The following is a 17,270-nucleotide window of genomic DNA, read 5'->3' as shown; positions in this document are numbered from 1 at the left end:
ACAATATTTTGAAACATATGGAATTAGTATCAGCTAAACAATTTCAGCCAGACATTAACAGGGTCCATTTGGTTTTCAGATCTAAGTATCTGGTACATCTATAATCTGGTACCACATGCCTCCAAATTCAAACCAGATTTTGACAACAGTCTTTTTGGAAGTCTTAGGAGGGGGAAGCCACTGGCATCATTTGAACCATTGGATTGGTTATTTCATCTTTTCACCCAGCTTTTTTTTCTTTTTTTTTTTTAGTTTTTTAGATTGTGGTTAATGATACTAAACCCTAAAATGCATAAAGAGAACAAATATGTGTTTATAAAAATACTAAATTTATGTAGTGTGCATTTTAAATACCCTTAGCTGTAGGTATGTATATTATTACTTTGTTAGCACAATATTCATAAAACAACAATAACTCACCCTTCTGACCTCATTGAACCTCATGACCTTTGAGCTGTTTTCTAGTAATATAAATGAGATCAGGAAATGATATGGAACATAAAGTCTTTGATAAAAGAGCTTGAGACATTTAGAGGGATGAAATCTGACCCCACTGTATGTTAATGCAAACCAAACTTTTTGTTTCGATTTGTAATGTTTAACATAAAGGAGTCATGTTTTATAGTAAGCATAATTATTTGCTTAATTCATTAAATAAATTAGCTAGTTAATCTTTGGTTTAAAAGATACCGACCCTTAATAGAAATAAGCTGAGTTTGACATCTGATCCAAGCCAATCCAAAACAGAAAGAGTCTTCTTGCGCCATCCTGTGACTGCATGTTAACATAACAATTATGGATACATGATAATAAAAACAAGTTTGGCTTTAAGTTTTGACAGAATTGCGGTAACAGTTGAAAACAGAAAAATCAAAGAAGTCATTATTTTTATAGTTTAATCTTAATGCAATTATATATTTTGGCTTACAATCTTTAGATGAATTATCTTTTTAAACTCAGGAAGGAAGCATACCGGTTTATAAACACCCTATCAGATGATTATCTAAAATGAGATTCTTCATGTCTGTTCTTCTTAATGCAAGTTGTATATTTGCATTTGAGGGTGGTTTTTGCTCATATTTTTTGTTATTAAAAGTCTGACATTGGAAACCCCATACAAATGACATTTTTGTTATACCTTTATTCATGTCATTCATGTATTGGGGATTTTCTATTGGTCAGTTTATTTTACTAATTAAGATTTGCATGCATTTTGCATGAAATCCTGTTAAGTTTAGTTTCTTGATGCATTATTTTCTATTCTTTTCTTTATTCTTAAAATTATTTTTTTGTGTGTTTTCATGTGGGTTGAATGTTTTTCTTGGACTTTAGTCTATTGTCATTACTCTCAGACACACAACATACACACACAAACACACAAAAGTTAATCATTACTTTTATTGAACACTAACAAGAATATTTGAGGTTTTGCTCCAATTTTTAAAAATCATATCCTCCGCCCCACCATATATCAGTCAAATTGGCCATGAAATGCAAACATGTTTTTTCTTTGTCATGCCATGTTTTATCATGACATCAGTGTGGCAATAACAAAATCAGATAAACTAGGCGGACAGTCATAACATAGTGACCTAGTTTTAGGTGTCGCAAGAAGGCTGTAGTGACCCCTATAAGGCGGAGCATTAACAAAAAGCATACGTTTTTTCTTGCATTGCAAATCACACTGTATGTTTTTCTTGCATTCGACACTTCCATTTCAAAATGCCAATTGAGCTCTATCTCGATCTTCATTCCCAGCCATGCCGTGCTGTATTTCTATTTGCAAAGATAACAAAAATTCCCTTTGAGTACAAAGCCGTGGATTTATCTGCAGGTAATTTGTTGTCATTAATAATTTAACAGACCAGATAAACTCATTTTACTACTTATTATCCTTGTAAAAACATTTGGTGTCAGTGAAATTGTTTTGTATGTATACATTTTTCTATTTTTTTGCGTGAAAGGTGAACATTTTGGGGAAGAATTTGGCAAGGTCAGCATTTTAAGGAAAGTACCTGTCCTAAAAGATGGAGATTTCATCCTCACAGAGAGGTATGTTAGGAGGAAAAACTCATGTAAGCTTAATATACAGTAGTGCACTTTTATATGGATATGCTATTAAATAAATGCTAAGATGCGAATAACAAAGTGGACTGACTTGCAGCATAGCAATCCTGCAGTATTTGGCAGTGAAACATCACACCTCCGACCACTGGTATCCAGCAGACCTGCAGAAGCGTGCACGAGTCGATGAGTATCTTTCTTGGCAGCACACAGCCCTACGAGCTCATGGGTCAAAGGTTTTCTGGTTCAGGGTAAGATTCACTGCATTAAACTTTGAACAAATAGATTCACCCCCTTGTTTTTCATTCAGTCTCAATCTTCTTCTTTTTACAATTTACATGTCTCTCACGTAATTATAAAGTATGCAACTGACATATTTGACAGACTTTGGACTGTAACTGACATTTCACAATTATAGGGAGTCCTGCCTGTGGTCACAGGAGCCCCAGTGCCAAAGGAGAAGATGGATTCTGCCCTGGAGGACCTAAACATGTCTTTGAAGACCTTTGAGGAGAAGTTTCTGCAAGACAGGCGCTTTATAATTGGACAGGAGATTTCACTGGCAGATCTTGTTGCCATTGTGGAGATGATGCAGGTATAAACTTTTTCTCTGTATTTGATTTCCAAGACTCAGTGCTAGAATAGATAACAACAAAAAATTCTGTAAAATCTTTTACTCAAGTATAAGACGGTTTCAGTGGCAACAACGCAAACAAATGGATTTTGTGGCCCAAACTTAACTTCTTCTAGATTTCCTCTAACTCTGGTAGTCCCTAGATTATTTCTAATAGACATCAGATTTTTCATTTTTATTTGAACTAACCCTATAAAGCAAATATTGACACTAACTATTTTGTATATGTGTTTGGGTGTTGAAGCCTGTTGGTACAGGTCTAGATGTGTTTGAAAGTAGACCTGCCCTGGGTGCATGGAGAGATAGAGTAAAGAAAGCGATTGGTGTTGAAGTCTTCGATGAAGCCCACAAGGTCATCATGAATGTTGATGTACTGCCACAGACATTTGAAAACAAGGGTTTACCAGAGTTTCTCAAGGTTAGGATTATGAAGATGTTCAACTGAACATTTGTCTTCTCATTTTGTTTGCATTGATTTCTTAAACATTTTAACATATGTTATAATTACTATTCAAAATAAAAAAGAATACAATCAATTCGAGGCTAAAGTTTTCATGTGTGATTTATTTATTTGTTATGTGCATTTTATCATATTTGTCAAAATTCAAAAAGGGTGATTTTATCTAAAATTACAGCATCTAAAATTTTAATACTACTGCAAAAGGAGTTCTTCATTACACCCGGTAAAGTTAAATATATTTCTAGGATAAAATACAATATACAGACAAGAAACAATTTGTTCTAAAATATTATAACTCATTCCATTTTAGCAACAATTTTTAAAATAGAGATTAATCAAATGTTACATTTTTATACATCATCACCTGCGTTCAGTATATTAACCATCCACTGTTTCACATGTTTGGCTTTTGATAGCCGGTTCCTGGGCTTTTTTACAACAGAACAGACTCCAAAGCTTTTCTTTCAGATACCTATTTGAAGCTGTCAGAATAACAGAAGACATGCCACCATAAAAACTAAAGGCAAAATTTAAGACGAGATAGGTGATATTTCCCTCCATTAACCTTATAGTCAGGAATAGACCCACGATAAATAAAGTCACCAGATAAACCCCCACCAACGAGATGGTGAGTTTGCACACCAGGACGTACGAGTCCGAACCCTGCACCTGGGTCTTATTTTTTCGGAGTGCCAGCGTATGGGCGCACAGGTGGACCACCATTCTGAGGGAGGTGGGCAACATGATCATTAGAGGCAATGGGCAAAGAAAAAACAGAACTACAGCTACGTACGCTATCTCATTCATATTTATGGAGAAGATGAGTCTCGGGCAGGCTGTGCCTAGAGTAGCATTCAGGCTGTAATTTGCAGACACGTTCCTACTGTTTGTTGCTGGAACATCGAGTGTGAGAAAAGGTATGAAGAACACGGAGAAACCCAAGCAGCTCAACAGCACTCCGGTGTTGATCACGGTGGAGATGTTCCTCTTCAGTGATATGAGGCACTCAGAGGAGAAATTCACAACTTTGACACAGTAGAAGAGACTCTGCCATGCAATAGACCAGAAGCTGATACAACTGCAGTTCATCGTCAGGTATATTACAATCCGGAGAGCAAAAGGAAACGGTCTCATGCACCAAACAGTTGGAAGAAAGAAGACACTCAACACCATTACGAGAGTGGCGGTGACCAAGATAACATTGTTGAGAGAGATAACGCTTAAGATCAAACCGACAGTCTGAATATTTTTGGACTTGATGTGCTGCTGTATGGTGAAAACTAGGTTAAACATGTTCCCAGAAATACCAACAAGCCCCAGTGCAATCAAAACAAGAATGTCCTCAATGACAGTCGCGACAACCATGATGCTCTGTAGAGAGGTGTGCCAGTCCTGCTGAGCTCCTGTAGGACAATCTCACTGATTTATAGAGAAACAGAATGAATCTCCTATGCAAAGTGACTCTGCGTGAGTAATAACCCTTGGTGAAATCAGGTCGAAGATGAATCAGTAAACACAAATGAGGTAAAATGATAGAAATCCACCATCTTTATTTAGTTTACACAGACAATGTAAGACCAGATCATTCGTCAATTTATTCTTTTGTCCTCAATGATGGTGAGAACATGCACAGAGCATGCACTTTGATGGTGAATGCACAGGTCACGTACATGCTGAAACTATATTAAAAACATGAATATATGCAACAATCAATATTCAATGTTATTAGCGGTCACCATTTGTCTATTCAAATCTGTGTCTGTCTGCAATTTAAGCAAATTATTTGGAAATGTAGTACATGAAATTAAGCCTACACTATTCAAATGCTTGACAAGATATGTGGAGACTAAAAGTCTGTCCAGTGGCATCCAAATAGAGCATCCATATGATTTTGGCAAGGTGATCTATAACAACATAAAAAACATTCAAGAGTTCAAAAGTTTAACCATACCATTTTAGTGGCCTTTATACAGTATAGATAAGGTAATAACTCATATATGGTAGATGAAATCTAGGATAGCTTAGAGTAAACAGAACAATTTTGGGAAATCCAGCTACACATCCTGTCACAATGGCACGCTGCTGAAATAGATTTGCCATCAGACACCTGTAAAACCATCTATAAGAGCAAGTTGTGACTAAATTTTCTTTCCCTAATATATTATGTACTTATTGATCTTTTATATTAAATAGGCATCTCAATCAAATAAATGCGACTGAAAAATGTGTGGTATATGGTCTTGTTACACGGCTCTCTGGAAAACTTGATTATGATTGGTCAGTTATGACATTCCAATGTCAATCAATGTTATCCGCAATTACAACCATTTAAACTGATAATACACCTCCCATCCAAGTATTGCGAATCATCTGGTAATATTTACTTGAATGTATTATTTGTAGAGAGTTGGTTACAGCAGTGGTTCTCAAACTTGTTTTATGACATATTATATATAAATAAAATTTTCATAATTTCTGTGTAATTAAACCTCAGAAAAAAAGGGCTAATAACCAACAGCACTACATTGTATAATGTAATGTGTTTTGATTCATTCAAATTTTAAGTTTTAGAAATGTTTTATGTACATACATTTTCTTTGGGGGGCCACGAAGCGAAGCACTGTACACAAGGGGGTTAAAGAGATTATACCCCCACCCCTCACAGTACAGCTAATCAAATTTGTATTTTGGGGGAATAAGGATTTACATTTGGTTAACATTTTTTTTGATCTGTCGTTTGATATGTCCAACTTAAATGAGGTTCAGTGAGGTTAATCTTATATAAAACCTCAAAGGGGACATATCATGAAAATCTGACTATGTTTAAGTGCTATAATTGGGTTCCCAGTACTTGTATCAACATAGGATAACCTAGTAACTTAGTTTTGGTAACCATTTCACAAGCATGTGAAAAAAATTGCTAATTGAAATGTGGCTCCCCTTGTGATGTCAGAAGGCAAAAAACCGCCCCTTGATCTGCATTATCCAACTACAGCACTGCCATTTAGTGCAGAGATCACTTCATTTGAATTTAAAAAACACACGCAAAAATGACACATTTTTGTTCACACCTACAAAGTGGCAATTTCAACATTTTATAATAAATTATCTAAATGGAATTTTGAGCTAGAACTTCACATATGTACTTTGGGGACACCAAAGTTTTATTTGACCAAAAAAGTCTTGTGAAATATCCCCTTTAACATTTGTTAATAATAGATATAAAAATAATAAATAATTATAAATTATAAATATTTGAGTAAGCTTCTTTTGTAGTGTGTTGTGATGAGTTTGTGCTCTTATTTTGTATTTTTGTAATTTTTTTATTATTGGTATGCTTAACCAAAGGATGATGGATACTTATATATATGAATTTTTGTAATCATATGTTTGTATGCCTACATGCTTGATTGTTTGTAAATCTGAAGTAATTAATAAGAATAAACTTTAATTTATCAATCGTGAATTTTTTACCATGAGTCATCCAGTACATCACAAGGTCACAAACATAAAGCCCTATTCTGCGATAACATCTGGATGTATTATTACTTAATAATATACACTGTCTACATTTCTCCTTAACCAAATATTCCAGAAAAAATCCAGATCTGTAAAAAAATCTAACGATGAATAATCCTAAAAAAATGCACTGACTTAAATGAGACTCTAAACGAGTTGACATTTGCCTCAGTCGTAAGAATAAGAAAGAGCGTATTATTAGGGCACATAACGGTCATGTGATCTTCTACTCCTGCGCGAACTGGGCTGAATCCCTCAGACAGGAGTCAGTTGATTTCTCCGCTCTGTGTGTACTGAATCACGGCCATGCCTTGTGTTTTGCTGAACCTCTGTGAATATGACACGCAAAAACTTGTCAAAATCAAGAGCGTCAAACTTGGCTCACTAAAATGGACATTAAACGGCGTTATCTTGATGTTTATTTGGTAAGTGTTACACTACTGCACCGCCTTGTCTTCGTTGTTTTGTTCTGCCCACGCATCATTTAACAATAGCTCATTCATTTACAATACGTACACTGCCAGTATAATATTTACACGCGTTAGGATGTGTTTTGTGTACGTGTACATTACATTGATTGTAGATTCAGCTTTGATTTAAGATTTGGATATCATTTGAGTCCCATGCCAGACTCAGTAATCCCCAAACAATCTCATTTGACAGTATAATGCTGTTATGGAATAAAGAATATCAGCAGTATGACCTCGTAGTGAGTTCAGTCACTACAAAAGTCAAAGGAGTGGCAAAAACAAATATTCCAGACATTGGTGAAGTTGTGTGGGATGTGGTTGACTACAGCGGACCATCTCAGGTAACAGTCTTATCATGTATTATTATGTAACCAGAAATACATTTTGTTTAATATATTGAAGTGTGATAGAAAAATAAATGCATTGGTAAATCTTGTTCTTTTATCAGGGAAAAAACTCATTTTTTGTGGCAACAAATGTCATAGTTACAAAAAATCAAAAACAAGGTAATTGTCCAGAGGTAAGTACAGATGTTGTGATTTATTCGCAATTGAATTTTAAAGACAGTTTTATATAAATGATGGTTAAATGGACTTTTTTTCACAATTCAGGTTCCACCATACGGGAAACTGTGTCGGACAGATAAAGATTGTGAGAAAGGATTTTCAGACCAGTATAGCCATGGTATTGTTAAACCTCATTTAAGGTTTAAAACTGATTGACCAACAGGAAACTTTAGTGGAGATGTATGCTGTATTTTTCCTGCTGTTTTAGCACAACAGGAAGCTTGTCAGAACCAAAACATCTCATGTCAGTCTGATCATGTTTCAAAATATTGAATGATTTGTTTGAATATTTGTTTGAATATATTTGTTTATTTGAATTTTAAATCCTTTAAAACAATTCTAAGCAAGATATTTGAGCAGATGTTCATAACCAGAAAGAGCTTGCTTGACAAAATACTCTATGCTCACACGCACAAGCGATTTGCCTTTAGTATCCATAACTTACATTACAGAAAAGAAAAAGAAAAAATAGGAAAGACAAAGAAAGACACTAACACTAAAACAACATACAGAACAGTTTCTAGGCATAGTTATCTTATGGCTTAAAAATAAATTGACCTTAAGTTAACTAAAATAAAGTTTGGATTTGTGGTTTTCTCTCAGGTATTCAAACAGGAGCTTGTGTGAAGTTTGAAGGGGTGAAGAAAACATGTGAAGTTTCTACTTGGTGCCCCATTGAGAACAAGAAGAGACCCAGGTACCAAAGTCAGGGGTGCCATAACAAAGGGGAGGACTATGATACAATAAGCTGAACCCCATACTTTACTGTTTAATGTTGGTATTAATTAGCACAGGGGCCCGAAAACATATTGTCAACATATAGTCAGTGTACACAATTATGTAGGCCTACATAATATATATTTTCATAATTGTTTATAACTCTTATCCTAAAAACTGTACTTCTGTTTGATGAGTAAGATACAAACTTACTGTGACAGCAAAAATTGGAAATAGAGAACAGGTCATTTTCAGCTGTGCCACGAAAAAAGCGCTGTCACTGGCAACAGACGTTTGAGGAAGTCATTTAAGGAAGTTGCACTTTTATTTGGCACCTTAATATAAACTGTAGTTCTTTTTTGGAATTTTGTCTAAACTAAAAACTACATGTTTTTCTGTTTTTCCAGACCTGCTCTGTTGGCATCTGCAGAAAACTTCACAGTGCTTATCAAGAATAACATCAGATTTCCTGCCTTTAATTACATAAGGTAGTACTTCGCTAGTCCCTTTTGGATAAAAAACGTCTGGCAAATGCATCATCATCATCATCATAAATACATAATCATCAGGGTTCCCATGGGTCCTTGAAATCCTTGAAAGTTTGTGAATCTGGTGGAAAAATTCAAAAAAGTTTTTGAAAATATACATACATAGATACAGGTCAGTAAAAGTGCTTGAATCTATTTTATGCAAGAAGTTTTCTGGAAAAAAATCCATATTATTCCCTGTGTAGTGTAGGATAATAACATCAAATTTCTAGCCTTTTATGCACACATGCTAAACTGTTCGCTTTAAATGCTTATATCTTCTGTATGCGAATGTTGATTCATACCAAAATGCTTTTTTGCATAGTTGTGTTTGACACATGAAAACGTCTCGGGTTACGAATGTAACTGTTGTTCCCTGATAAGGGAACGAGATGCTGCGTCTCCCTTGCCATACTTCCTGTGTCCCTGAAACGCCGTCTTCTGCAATATTTCAGATAGTGATATACTTCCTGGCTCCCGCGTCACCCTGTCTTTGTTGTTAAGCCTCACAATTGGTTGAATTTTATTTACACTTTAAGACGCACTTACCCCTGGAAGCATCCCCAAAGTGTCACCGCAGTGACGCAGTGCAAGTTCCCTCGAAAGGAAACTGTAACAATGTATCTTAAAAGGTAACACGATGTAACCTTGCTCTCACTTGAAATGTGTCCCCACATTTAGTCCTTGAATTTGAGGGTATTGGCCCTGGAAAGTTCTTGAAAGGTCCTTGAATTGGAGGTTAACTAAGGTGTGGGAAACCTGAATCATACTTCATTCATGAAACAAATACTGCTATATTTACATTTATATTATTACATTAACATACCATACAAGCATACTGTATGTTAACTGTTAGATGGCAATATTCATTATTTACAAACTCTTAATATACTCATCCATTTATGCATTTGCTTTTAGAAGAAACATCTTAATGAACGAAAGTGATCTAAGAGGTTGCATCTATAACCGGTACACAAATCCATACTGTCCCATTTTCCGGCTGGGAGATATTGTGAGTGAGGCCAAGGAGAACTTTGGAGATATGGCATTGGAGGTAAAGCCTTGTTTTTTTATAATCTTCCTCCATGCAACAAATGTTACCCTTCTGCACACTGAGCATATTTATGACATTTATTTGGTTATGGCGATGCAAACTTCAATTATAGTACAGATAATATCTGCTTAATAGGGAGGTGTCATTGGTGTACAGATCAACTGGGACTGTGATTTAAACAGCATTTTTCACAGCTGTCTGCCCAAATACTCGTTCCGCCGATTGGATGAGAAAGAAAGCAACCGTACCCTGTACCCTGGGCTTAACTTCAGGTGTGCATTATTCCTGATATTTTCATTTCTAAAGAATACTGTGGTATTAAGTAATTAAAAAAGATGATAAAGAATTTTCATTACAATTTAAAGAAAGGTGGGTTATTTTAAACCCAGAGTTGTGCCAAAAAGGGATTTACCCAACCTGTTGGTTTGTAATTTTTACTTATGTTGGGTGTTTTTTTTTAACCCATTGTTGGGTCATTATTAACATTTTATTTGACCCATTGCTCAGTTGAAAATAACCTAACATTTTTAAGATTTGTATTTTACTGTGTTTTGTATTGAAGTTCACTGTTAATACCAGTGCAGGTGATATTTTTATATTATTTTTGTATTTTGTAGGTTTGCAAGATATTCAACTGTAAATGGTGTGGAGCAGAGGACCCTTATTAAAATGTATGGCATCAGGTTTGATGTCATGGTGTTTGGAAAGGTAAGACCTGATTATCACATGGTGGCGTTACTTGGTGGAAATCCCCATAGACCCTCATGTTAAAATGCCCAACTTTACAGCAGAAAATAACATGTTTACAGTGCACTGTTTTGGGTCCATTTAGCTAATTTTGCCCTTCATGACAACTGTGAGGGGGTGAATTTTTTTGCAACTCATCTGTTTAAAGGAATATTAAATGTTGGGCTCTATTAAAGTCCATTAAAATGAGAAAAATCCTGCAATGTTTTCCTCAAAAAACATAATTTCTTCTCGACTGAACAAAGAAAGACATCAACATTTTGGATGACATGGTGGTGAGTAAATTATCTGGATTTTTCTTTTAAGAAAATGGACTATTCCCATTATATTAAACCCTAAATTTCTGCATAACTAAGGGCGTGACGACTTGATGGGTGAACTGGCACTGCTCTCACTACCCTTGAGCTAGACGGGCGTGGTTTCAGTAACCAGCCACCTCAGCTTCACCCATGTCCCGCCTCTTTACCCAATTTCACCAGGCTCTGCTAACTATTGGCTTCAAAAAAGCTCTTCACAAACCTATGGGTGACATCACGGACACGACGTCCATATTTTTTACACTCCAAGGTTTAAAGCAACACTATGTAGTTTCCATGTAAAAATGACTTACAGCTCCCCCATGTGGTTGAAAAGAGCAACACTGCCTGGTATCAGACACTCTTCTGCAGGCAGGGGAAGGGCGGGGCTGTGTTTCCTACCCTCCACCGCCACTTTCAGAGTGTGCTTGGTGCAGCTAGGAGGCTGCTCAGGTTGCAGCAACAGTACAATTTGTCCAGTTAAAAGTTGTTCTATCACTGAAATAATTTTAGAGACATTATTTAAAGGTAAAAAAACTACATAGTGTTGCTTTAAGATTGTAAGATACAAACTACAAAAAGATTTGTCTATGTTCCTCACAGGCTGGGAAGTTCAGCATCATTCAGCTTATCATCTACATTGGATCAACGCTCTCCTATTACGCTCTTGTGAGTAACTTATAAGATAATATAGTTTCACAAAATAGCCTGAGGTAATTACATTTGTTTCTGGGTTTTTTATAGACAACAATCTTTCTTGACTGGCTTATTGGGACGGGCTGTTACTCTAAAGAGGCAAAACAGAACTACACAGAGAAGAAGTTTGAGTCAGTACAGGACCGAGAGGAGGTAAAAATATAAACACAGCTCTTACATACTGTAAACCAGGGGCCGTTTCTCTAAAACTCTAATTTTAAACTTGAACTCTGACTTGACTTACTCTAAGATAGGAAACTCTGAGTTTTCGGTTACAGAACAGCTGAAATGAGTTAGTTCATTTGACTCTGAGTAGGTTAACTTTATTCATTACGTTTAGGATATCATAAGTAATTAAACTGAGGAGGACTATACATTATTACTTTCATTTTCATGCAGATGCAATCCCACCGACAAAAACAAGAGGAAAGCAGCTCAGCAAAAAATGAAATAAGGCATAAGACTTTGGCATAAAAGGCTATGAACTTTACAAATGTTTGTCATAAATACAACTGAAATACACTAAGCCAATATTCAAACTCAGGTCGTCGACAGTACGTCTGCCCTGCCCGCTACGCACCACACTACCCACTAGACCAGCGGTTCGGATGACTGGATGCTTAAGAAATGTAAAAGCGACTATTCGGATATAAGAACCCAACCACAAGGCTGATATTAGTCACGTAAGGATATTTATATATCTAAAATGACTGCAAAGAAAAATAATACTGCTCACATAAATGCAAGTGGATGACAAAAATCCACTTGGGGTCTCAAAATCCTCTCGCGACATAAATCTAACTTGAGACATCATCATCGACAGGATCCTCTATAAAAGCACATGGATGGTCGCTGCACCTAATATATCATATAAGATTTACAAGTCATTTTAATTTACTGTTTTTTGTTGAAATTTTTGTGTAAGTAGCCGCCTAGTTAGTTCAAATTATTTGCACTGGGAATTTGATTATAACTTAAAGACATCTAAAAATATTTTACATGTTTTAATTCTGTTAAAGAAAATATATCGCATGGCAGTGAACTTTGATAATTCACAGCTGTTAGTCATCAACTAAACCAACCAGCAAAACCAACATCTCTGACTGACTTCCTGTCAGTGCCCTGACTACTTTTTTGGGTGTGTTGGTTAGGTTTAGGTTTTGAGTTAAACTCTGTGGGACACCACAGAATAGCTCTGCTGTACACATTAGGTGAGCATTGCATTTACTGTGCATTGGTGAGGTTGTTGTGTGTCGATGTCAAGGCTTTTTTTCTAGACACAAGCTACACTACAGTGTTAACTGCATCCATGAATATTCTGTGGTAATGTTTGTCTGTTGCAGTGCTTCCTCTGTGTTTCATTTGTGGATGAAAACAATTTAAGGGTGGTAAAAAAATCCAGAAAGAAAACTCTACAGCAGACAAGACCTCTTTCTGTACATCAGCGCAAGGTAAGATCCTCAGATCCTCCCAGTAAATAAATGCTTGTTGTTAAATACTAAATTAGAAACAAATCTTTCAAATATTTTCAAAATATGAATCAAAGTAATATTTGTTTTAATGTCAATTAATGACTAATCACCTTTTCACCAACATTACAGCCTGATAAAAATGCTCATTTACATAAAAAAAAGTCAGAGGTGCTTTTTGCATCAGAACTCTTTATGATTTATTAACATGTATACTACCAGTCTATGAGATATTTTGCATGAACTAGGGTTCCTTTGAAAAAACTAAAACATAAATGTTAAATTATTTTGCTCTCGTACTTTATTCTGTCGTATACAAGACATGTTAACAAGCACAATGACTTCTCTGTTTACAACTAGAATGATTTGGCCAGCATGAGGACTCTGATCGGTGTTCTGCAGTGTGGACCAAGCAGAAATCTCCCTGTGCAGAATGGGCAGAGTGACGGGCTTCCCAAAAGCACAGAAACACCATTGCTGGAAAAGCCTCAGTCTGGGGGTCAGGCCTGGTGTCAGTGCGGCTGCTGTCAGCCCTCCGCGTCCCTGCACGAACAGCTGTGCTGTCGATTGAGTAAAGGCCGCTGCATAACTTCCTCCCCACTTTTCACTAAACTGATCCTCAATCAGTCCGTCCTGGAGACTGCTTTGTTCTATGTGGATCCTCTAGCTGAGCTGCACGAGGGGACTCAGCTCCGTCACGGAGCTTACGCTCAATTCATTAGATGGCGGTTTGGTGACATCACACCCAGGGATGCTGTTCCAGTAATACCCAGTTGCTGCGTCTGGAGGATAAGGGCAGAATACCCCAGCTCTGATGGCAAATATAGTGGCCTAAGACTTCATCAGGCCATGTCCTCCTTTCTTGCAGAGGTCAATGCACAAACATAATCAACAGTTTTTTTTTTTTTAAAAGGACGATCAATCAGAATGTTAATGCCTTATAACTGTGCTAACAGCTGCTGCTAACTACAATAAATAATACACAAGTCTTTTTTTACAATTGTTACCTGTAATCAACTACATAATGAACCATATTAACCACAAGCAATTCAGGAAAAAAACAGATGTCAAACATTTTACTAACATAGATGCCTTACAACTAAAGAAACCTCAAGTGCTTAAGCATGCATCAGCCATTAATCATAAGTGTTGCTAAACATTTATTCCACTGAAACATCCAATTCATTTTAATCTGTCTCACAAACTGTGACTGTAAATAAATATATTTGACAATAATATTAAATGCATTCAAACATAAAAATAAAGTGTTTTCATATGACTACTACTGTCACTTTTTTAGGTGAATACAATTGTACAAACCACCCTTAGTACAGTACAAGTTAGCATAAAAAAGTCTCAACAGCACTAGCCTGTGAGATAGTAAGAAACAAGTATATGCTATATAAAAGCTATTTATTTTGGTGAGCAGGTCATTAGAAATAAAAATCCAGTGCTTACTGCTTACCGAACTTAAAAAGGCCCCAAGATTTACAAAGACTGACGCAATGCTGACTTTACCAACCCTCAAATAAAAGATCAAATTGAATTACAGAGAATCTAACATTTAGGCACAAACAGACAAAATTAGCTAAAAATGACAGCAAAATGTAATTCATAAGCCTTTATCTGTGTGTGTACCTGTTTTAAAATTTTCACAATTTTTTAAATATTTGCAAACCTTTGGGGAAAAAAATTTAATTTTAGATATCTAAAATTATAAATCAAAATGTATTATTTTACCAGAAAATATTACCAATTTTTTTTTACTAGCAAATGTTTTTCTTTTCTAGACTGCTGATAGAATACTTAGGACCTTTATCACAAAAAAACCTCACTTTTCCCAAATTTATTTTAAGCTTCAAATATACAACCCCTGGCAAAAAGTATGGAATCATCCCTCTCAGATGATGTTCATTCAAATGTTTAATTGTGTAGAAAAAAAAACAAGTACATATATGCCACAAAACAATTTTACTCAACAATCCAAACTTCTGGCTGTATAAAACACTTAAAAAAAAACAAAGAAAGATAATTATAGTCAATTACAACTGTTTTTACAGATCAAACAGAGGAAAAAAATATGGAATCACACAAATCTGAGGAAAATTATATGGAATCACCAAATAAAAACACTACTAGTACTTTGTTGCACCACCTCTGGCTTTTATAACAGCTTGAATTCTCTGAGGCATGGATTTAACTAATGACAAACAGTATACTTCATCTATCTGTCTCCAGCTTTGTCTTATTGCAGTTGCCAGATCAGCTTTGCAGGTTGGAGCCTTTTCGTGGACCATTTTCTTTAATTTCCACCACAGATTTTCAATTGGATTGAGGTCTGGACTATTTGCAGGCCATGCCATTGACATTATATGTCTTTCCTGTAGGAATGTTTTCACAGATTTTGCCCTATGGCACGATGCATTATCATCCTGAAAAATGATGCTACCATCACCAAACATCCTTTCAATTGATGGAATAAGAAAAGTGTCCAAAATCTCAACATAAACTTGTGCATTTATAGGAGATGTAATGACTGTCATCTCTCCCATTCCTTTACCTGACATACAACCCCATATCATTAATGATTGTGGAAATTTGCATGTTTTCTTCAGGCAGTTGTCTTTATAAATTTCATTGGAACGACACCAAACAAAAGTTCCAGCATCATCACCCTGCCCAATGCAGATTCTTGATTCATCACTGAATATAACTCTCATCCAGTCATCCACAGTCCAAGATTGTCTTTCTTTAGCCCACTGAAACCTTGTTTTTTTCTGTTTAGATGTTAATGATGGTTTTCGTTTGGCTTTTCTGTATGTAAATCCCATTTCTTTTAGGCGATTTCTTACAGTCCGGTCACAGACATTGACTCCACTTTCTGCCCATTTGTTCCTCATTTGTTTTGTTGTGCATTTTCTGTTTTCACAGCATATTGCTTTAAGTTTTCTGTCTTGGCGCTTTGATGTCTTTCTTGGTCTACCAGTACGCTTCCCTTTTACAACCTTTCCATTTGATTTGTACTTGGTCCAGATTTTAGACACAGCTGACTGGGAACAACCAACATATTTTGCAACATTCCGTGAAGATTTACCTTCTTTCAGAAATTTGATAATCCTCTCCTTTGTTTCAACTGACTTCTCTCGTGTTGGAGCCATGGGTTATGTCAATCAGCTTGGTTCAACACATCACTAAAGTGTGCAAGCACTCTTTTTTAACTGCAGACTAATTAGCAGTTGTAATCAGATACAGGTGTTTGTTTTAGAAATGCAAAGTGCATGCTGATTCCATATAATTTTCCTCAGATTTGTGTGATTCCATATTTTTTTCCTCTGTTTGATCTGTAAAAACAGTTGTAATTGACTATAGTTATCTTTCTTTGTGTTTTTTTAAAGTGTTTTGTACAGTTAGAAGTTTGGATTGTTGAGTGAAAATTATTTTGTGGCATATATGTACTTGTTTTTTTTTCTACACAATTAAACATTTGAATGAACATCATCTGAGAGGGATGATTCCATACTTTTTGCCAGGGGTTGTATACAAATATAAAGTATATTAAAGTATTTAGAATAATTGATACAGATACACACTTTCATAAATAATAACCATTGACACTGACGATTTCTCTTGCTTTGGAAATAAAAACGTCTCTCAAGCAGAAAATTGGACCGTCTTGGTCGGTTTTACAATTAAAGGGTGGACTTTAAGTAATAGAGTAACTCAGATATCTGCATTACAAATCAAAATTAATTGTATTTTCCCTTTAAGCACGTACTCATTGAACCCTTTAGGTTTATAATAAATGAAACATGGCGAGTTATGTTTTTGATAAGCAGTGCAAATTTCTCTGCATCACCAAGCACAGCAACAACAACAACAGCTATATGCAATGTGTATGTATGTATGTATGTATGTATGTATGTATGTATGTATGTATGTATGTATATATATATATATATATATATATATTTAGATATCAAGTGGCTGATCCACCATGGCTGTGGACAAACACTGTATTTGTAAAAATTTAAAGTCTTCGCCAATGTATACT

At 35.6% G+C, this 17,270-nt stretch overlaps 3 protein-coding genes across 3 annotated transcripts; 2 read left to right on the top strand and 1 right to left on the bottom strand.

Moving 5' to 3' along the window:
- Positions 1-1,638: 1,638 nt before the first annotated feature.
- Positions 1,639-3,234, top strand: gstt1a (glutathione S-transferase theta 1a). The gene is made up of 5 exons (XM_065247228.2): positions 1,639-1,834; positions 1,965-2,052; positions 2,165-2,315; positions 2,483-2,659; positions 2,943-3,234. The coding sequence occupies exons 1-5, from the start codon at positions 1,723-1,725 to the stop codon at positions 3,141-3,143; spliced, it is 729 nt and encodes a 242-aa protein (XP_065103300.1). The 5' UTR covers positions 1,639-1,722; the 3' UTR covers positions 3,144-3,234.
- Positions 3,235-3,536: 302 nt separating this feature from the next.
- LOC135730489 (uncharacterized) lies at positions 3,537-4,523 on the bottom strand. Its single transcript, XM_065248462.1, has one exon. The coding sequence runs from the start codon at positions 4,521-4,523 to the stop codon at positions 3,537-3,539; it is 987 nt and encodes a 328-aa protein (XP_065104534.1).
- Positions 4,524-6,915: 2,392 nt separating this feature from the next.
- p2rx7 (purinergic receptor P2X, ligand-gated ion channel, 7) lies at positions 6,916-14,959 on the top strand. Its single transcript, XM_065247226.2, has 13 exons — positions 6,916-7,102; positions 7,341-7,488; positions 7,596-7,667; positions 7,759-7,831; positions 8,317-8,410; positions 8,838-8,918; positions 9,876-10,011; positions 10,147-10,283; positions 10,629-10,719; positions 11,658-11,723; positions 11,799-11,903; positions 13,094-13,201; positions 13,580-14,959. Exons 1-13 carry the CDS (start codon positions 6,984-6,986, stop codon positions 14,105-14,107), a joined length of 1,758 nt encoding a protein of 585 aa, XP_065103298.1. The 5' UTR covers positions 6,916-6,983; the 3' UTR covers positions 14,108-14,959.
- Positions 14,960-17,270: the final 2,311 nt, after the last annotated feature.

The sequence above is a fragment of the Paramisgurnus dabryanus genome, chromosome 11 (assembly GCF_030506205.2).
Source record: "Paramisgurnus dabryanus chromosome 11, PD_genome_1.1, whole genome shotgun sequence".
In the NCBI taxonomy this organism is placed as follows: domain Eukaryota; kingdom Metazoa; phylum Chordata; class Actinopteri; order Cypriniformes; family Cobitidae; genus Paramisgurnus; species Paramisgurnus dabryanus.
Note: the sequence above shows the minus strand (reverse complement) of the source record. Positions and strands in the feature narration are given on the sequence as shown.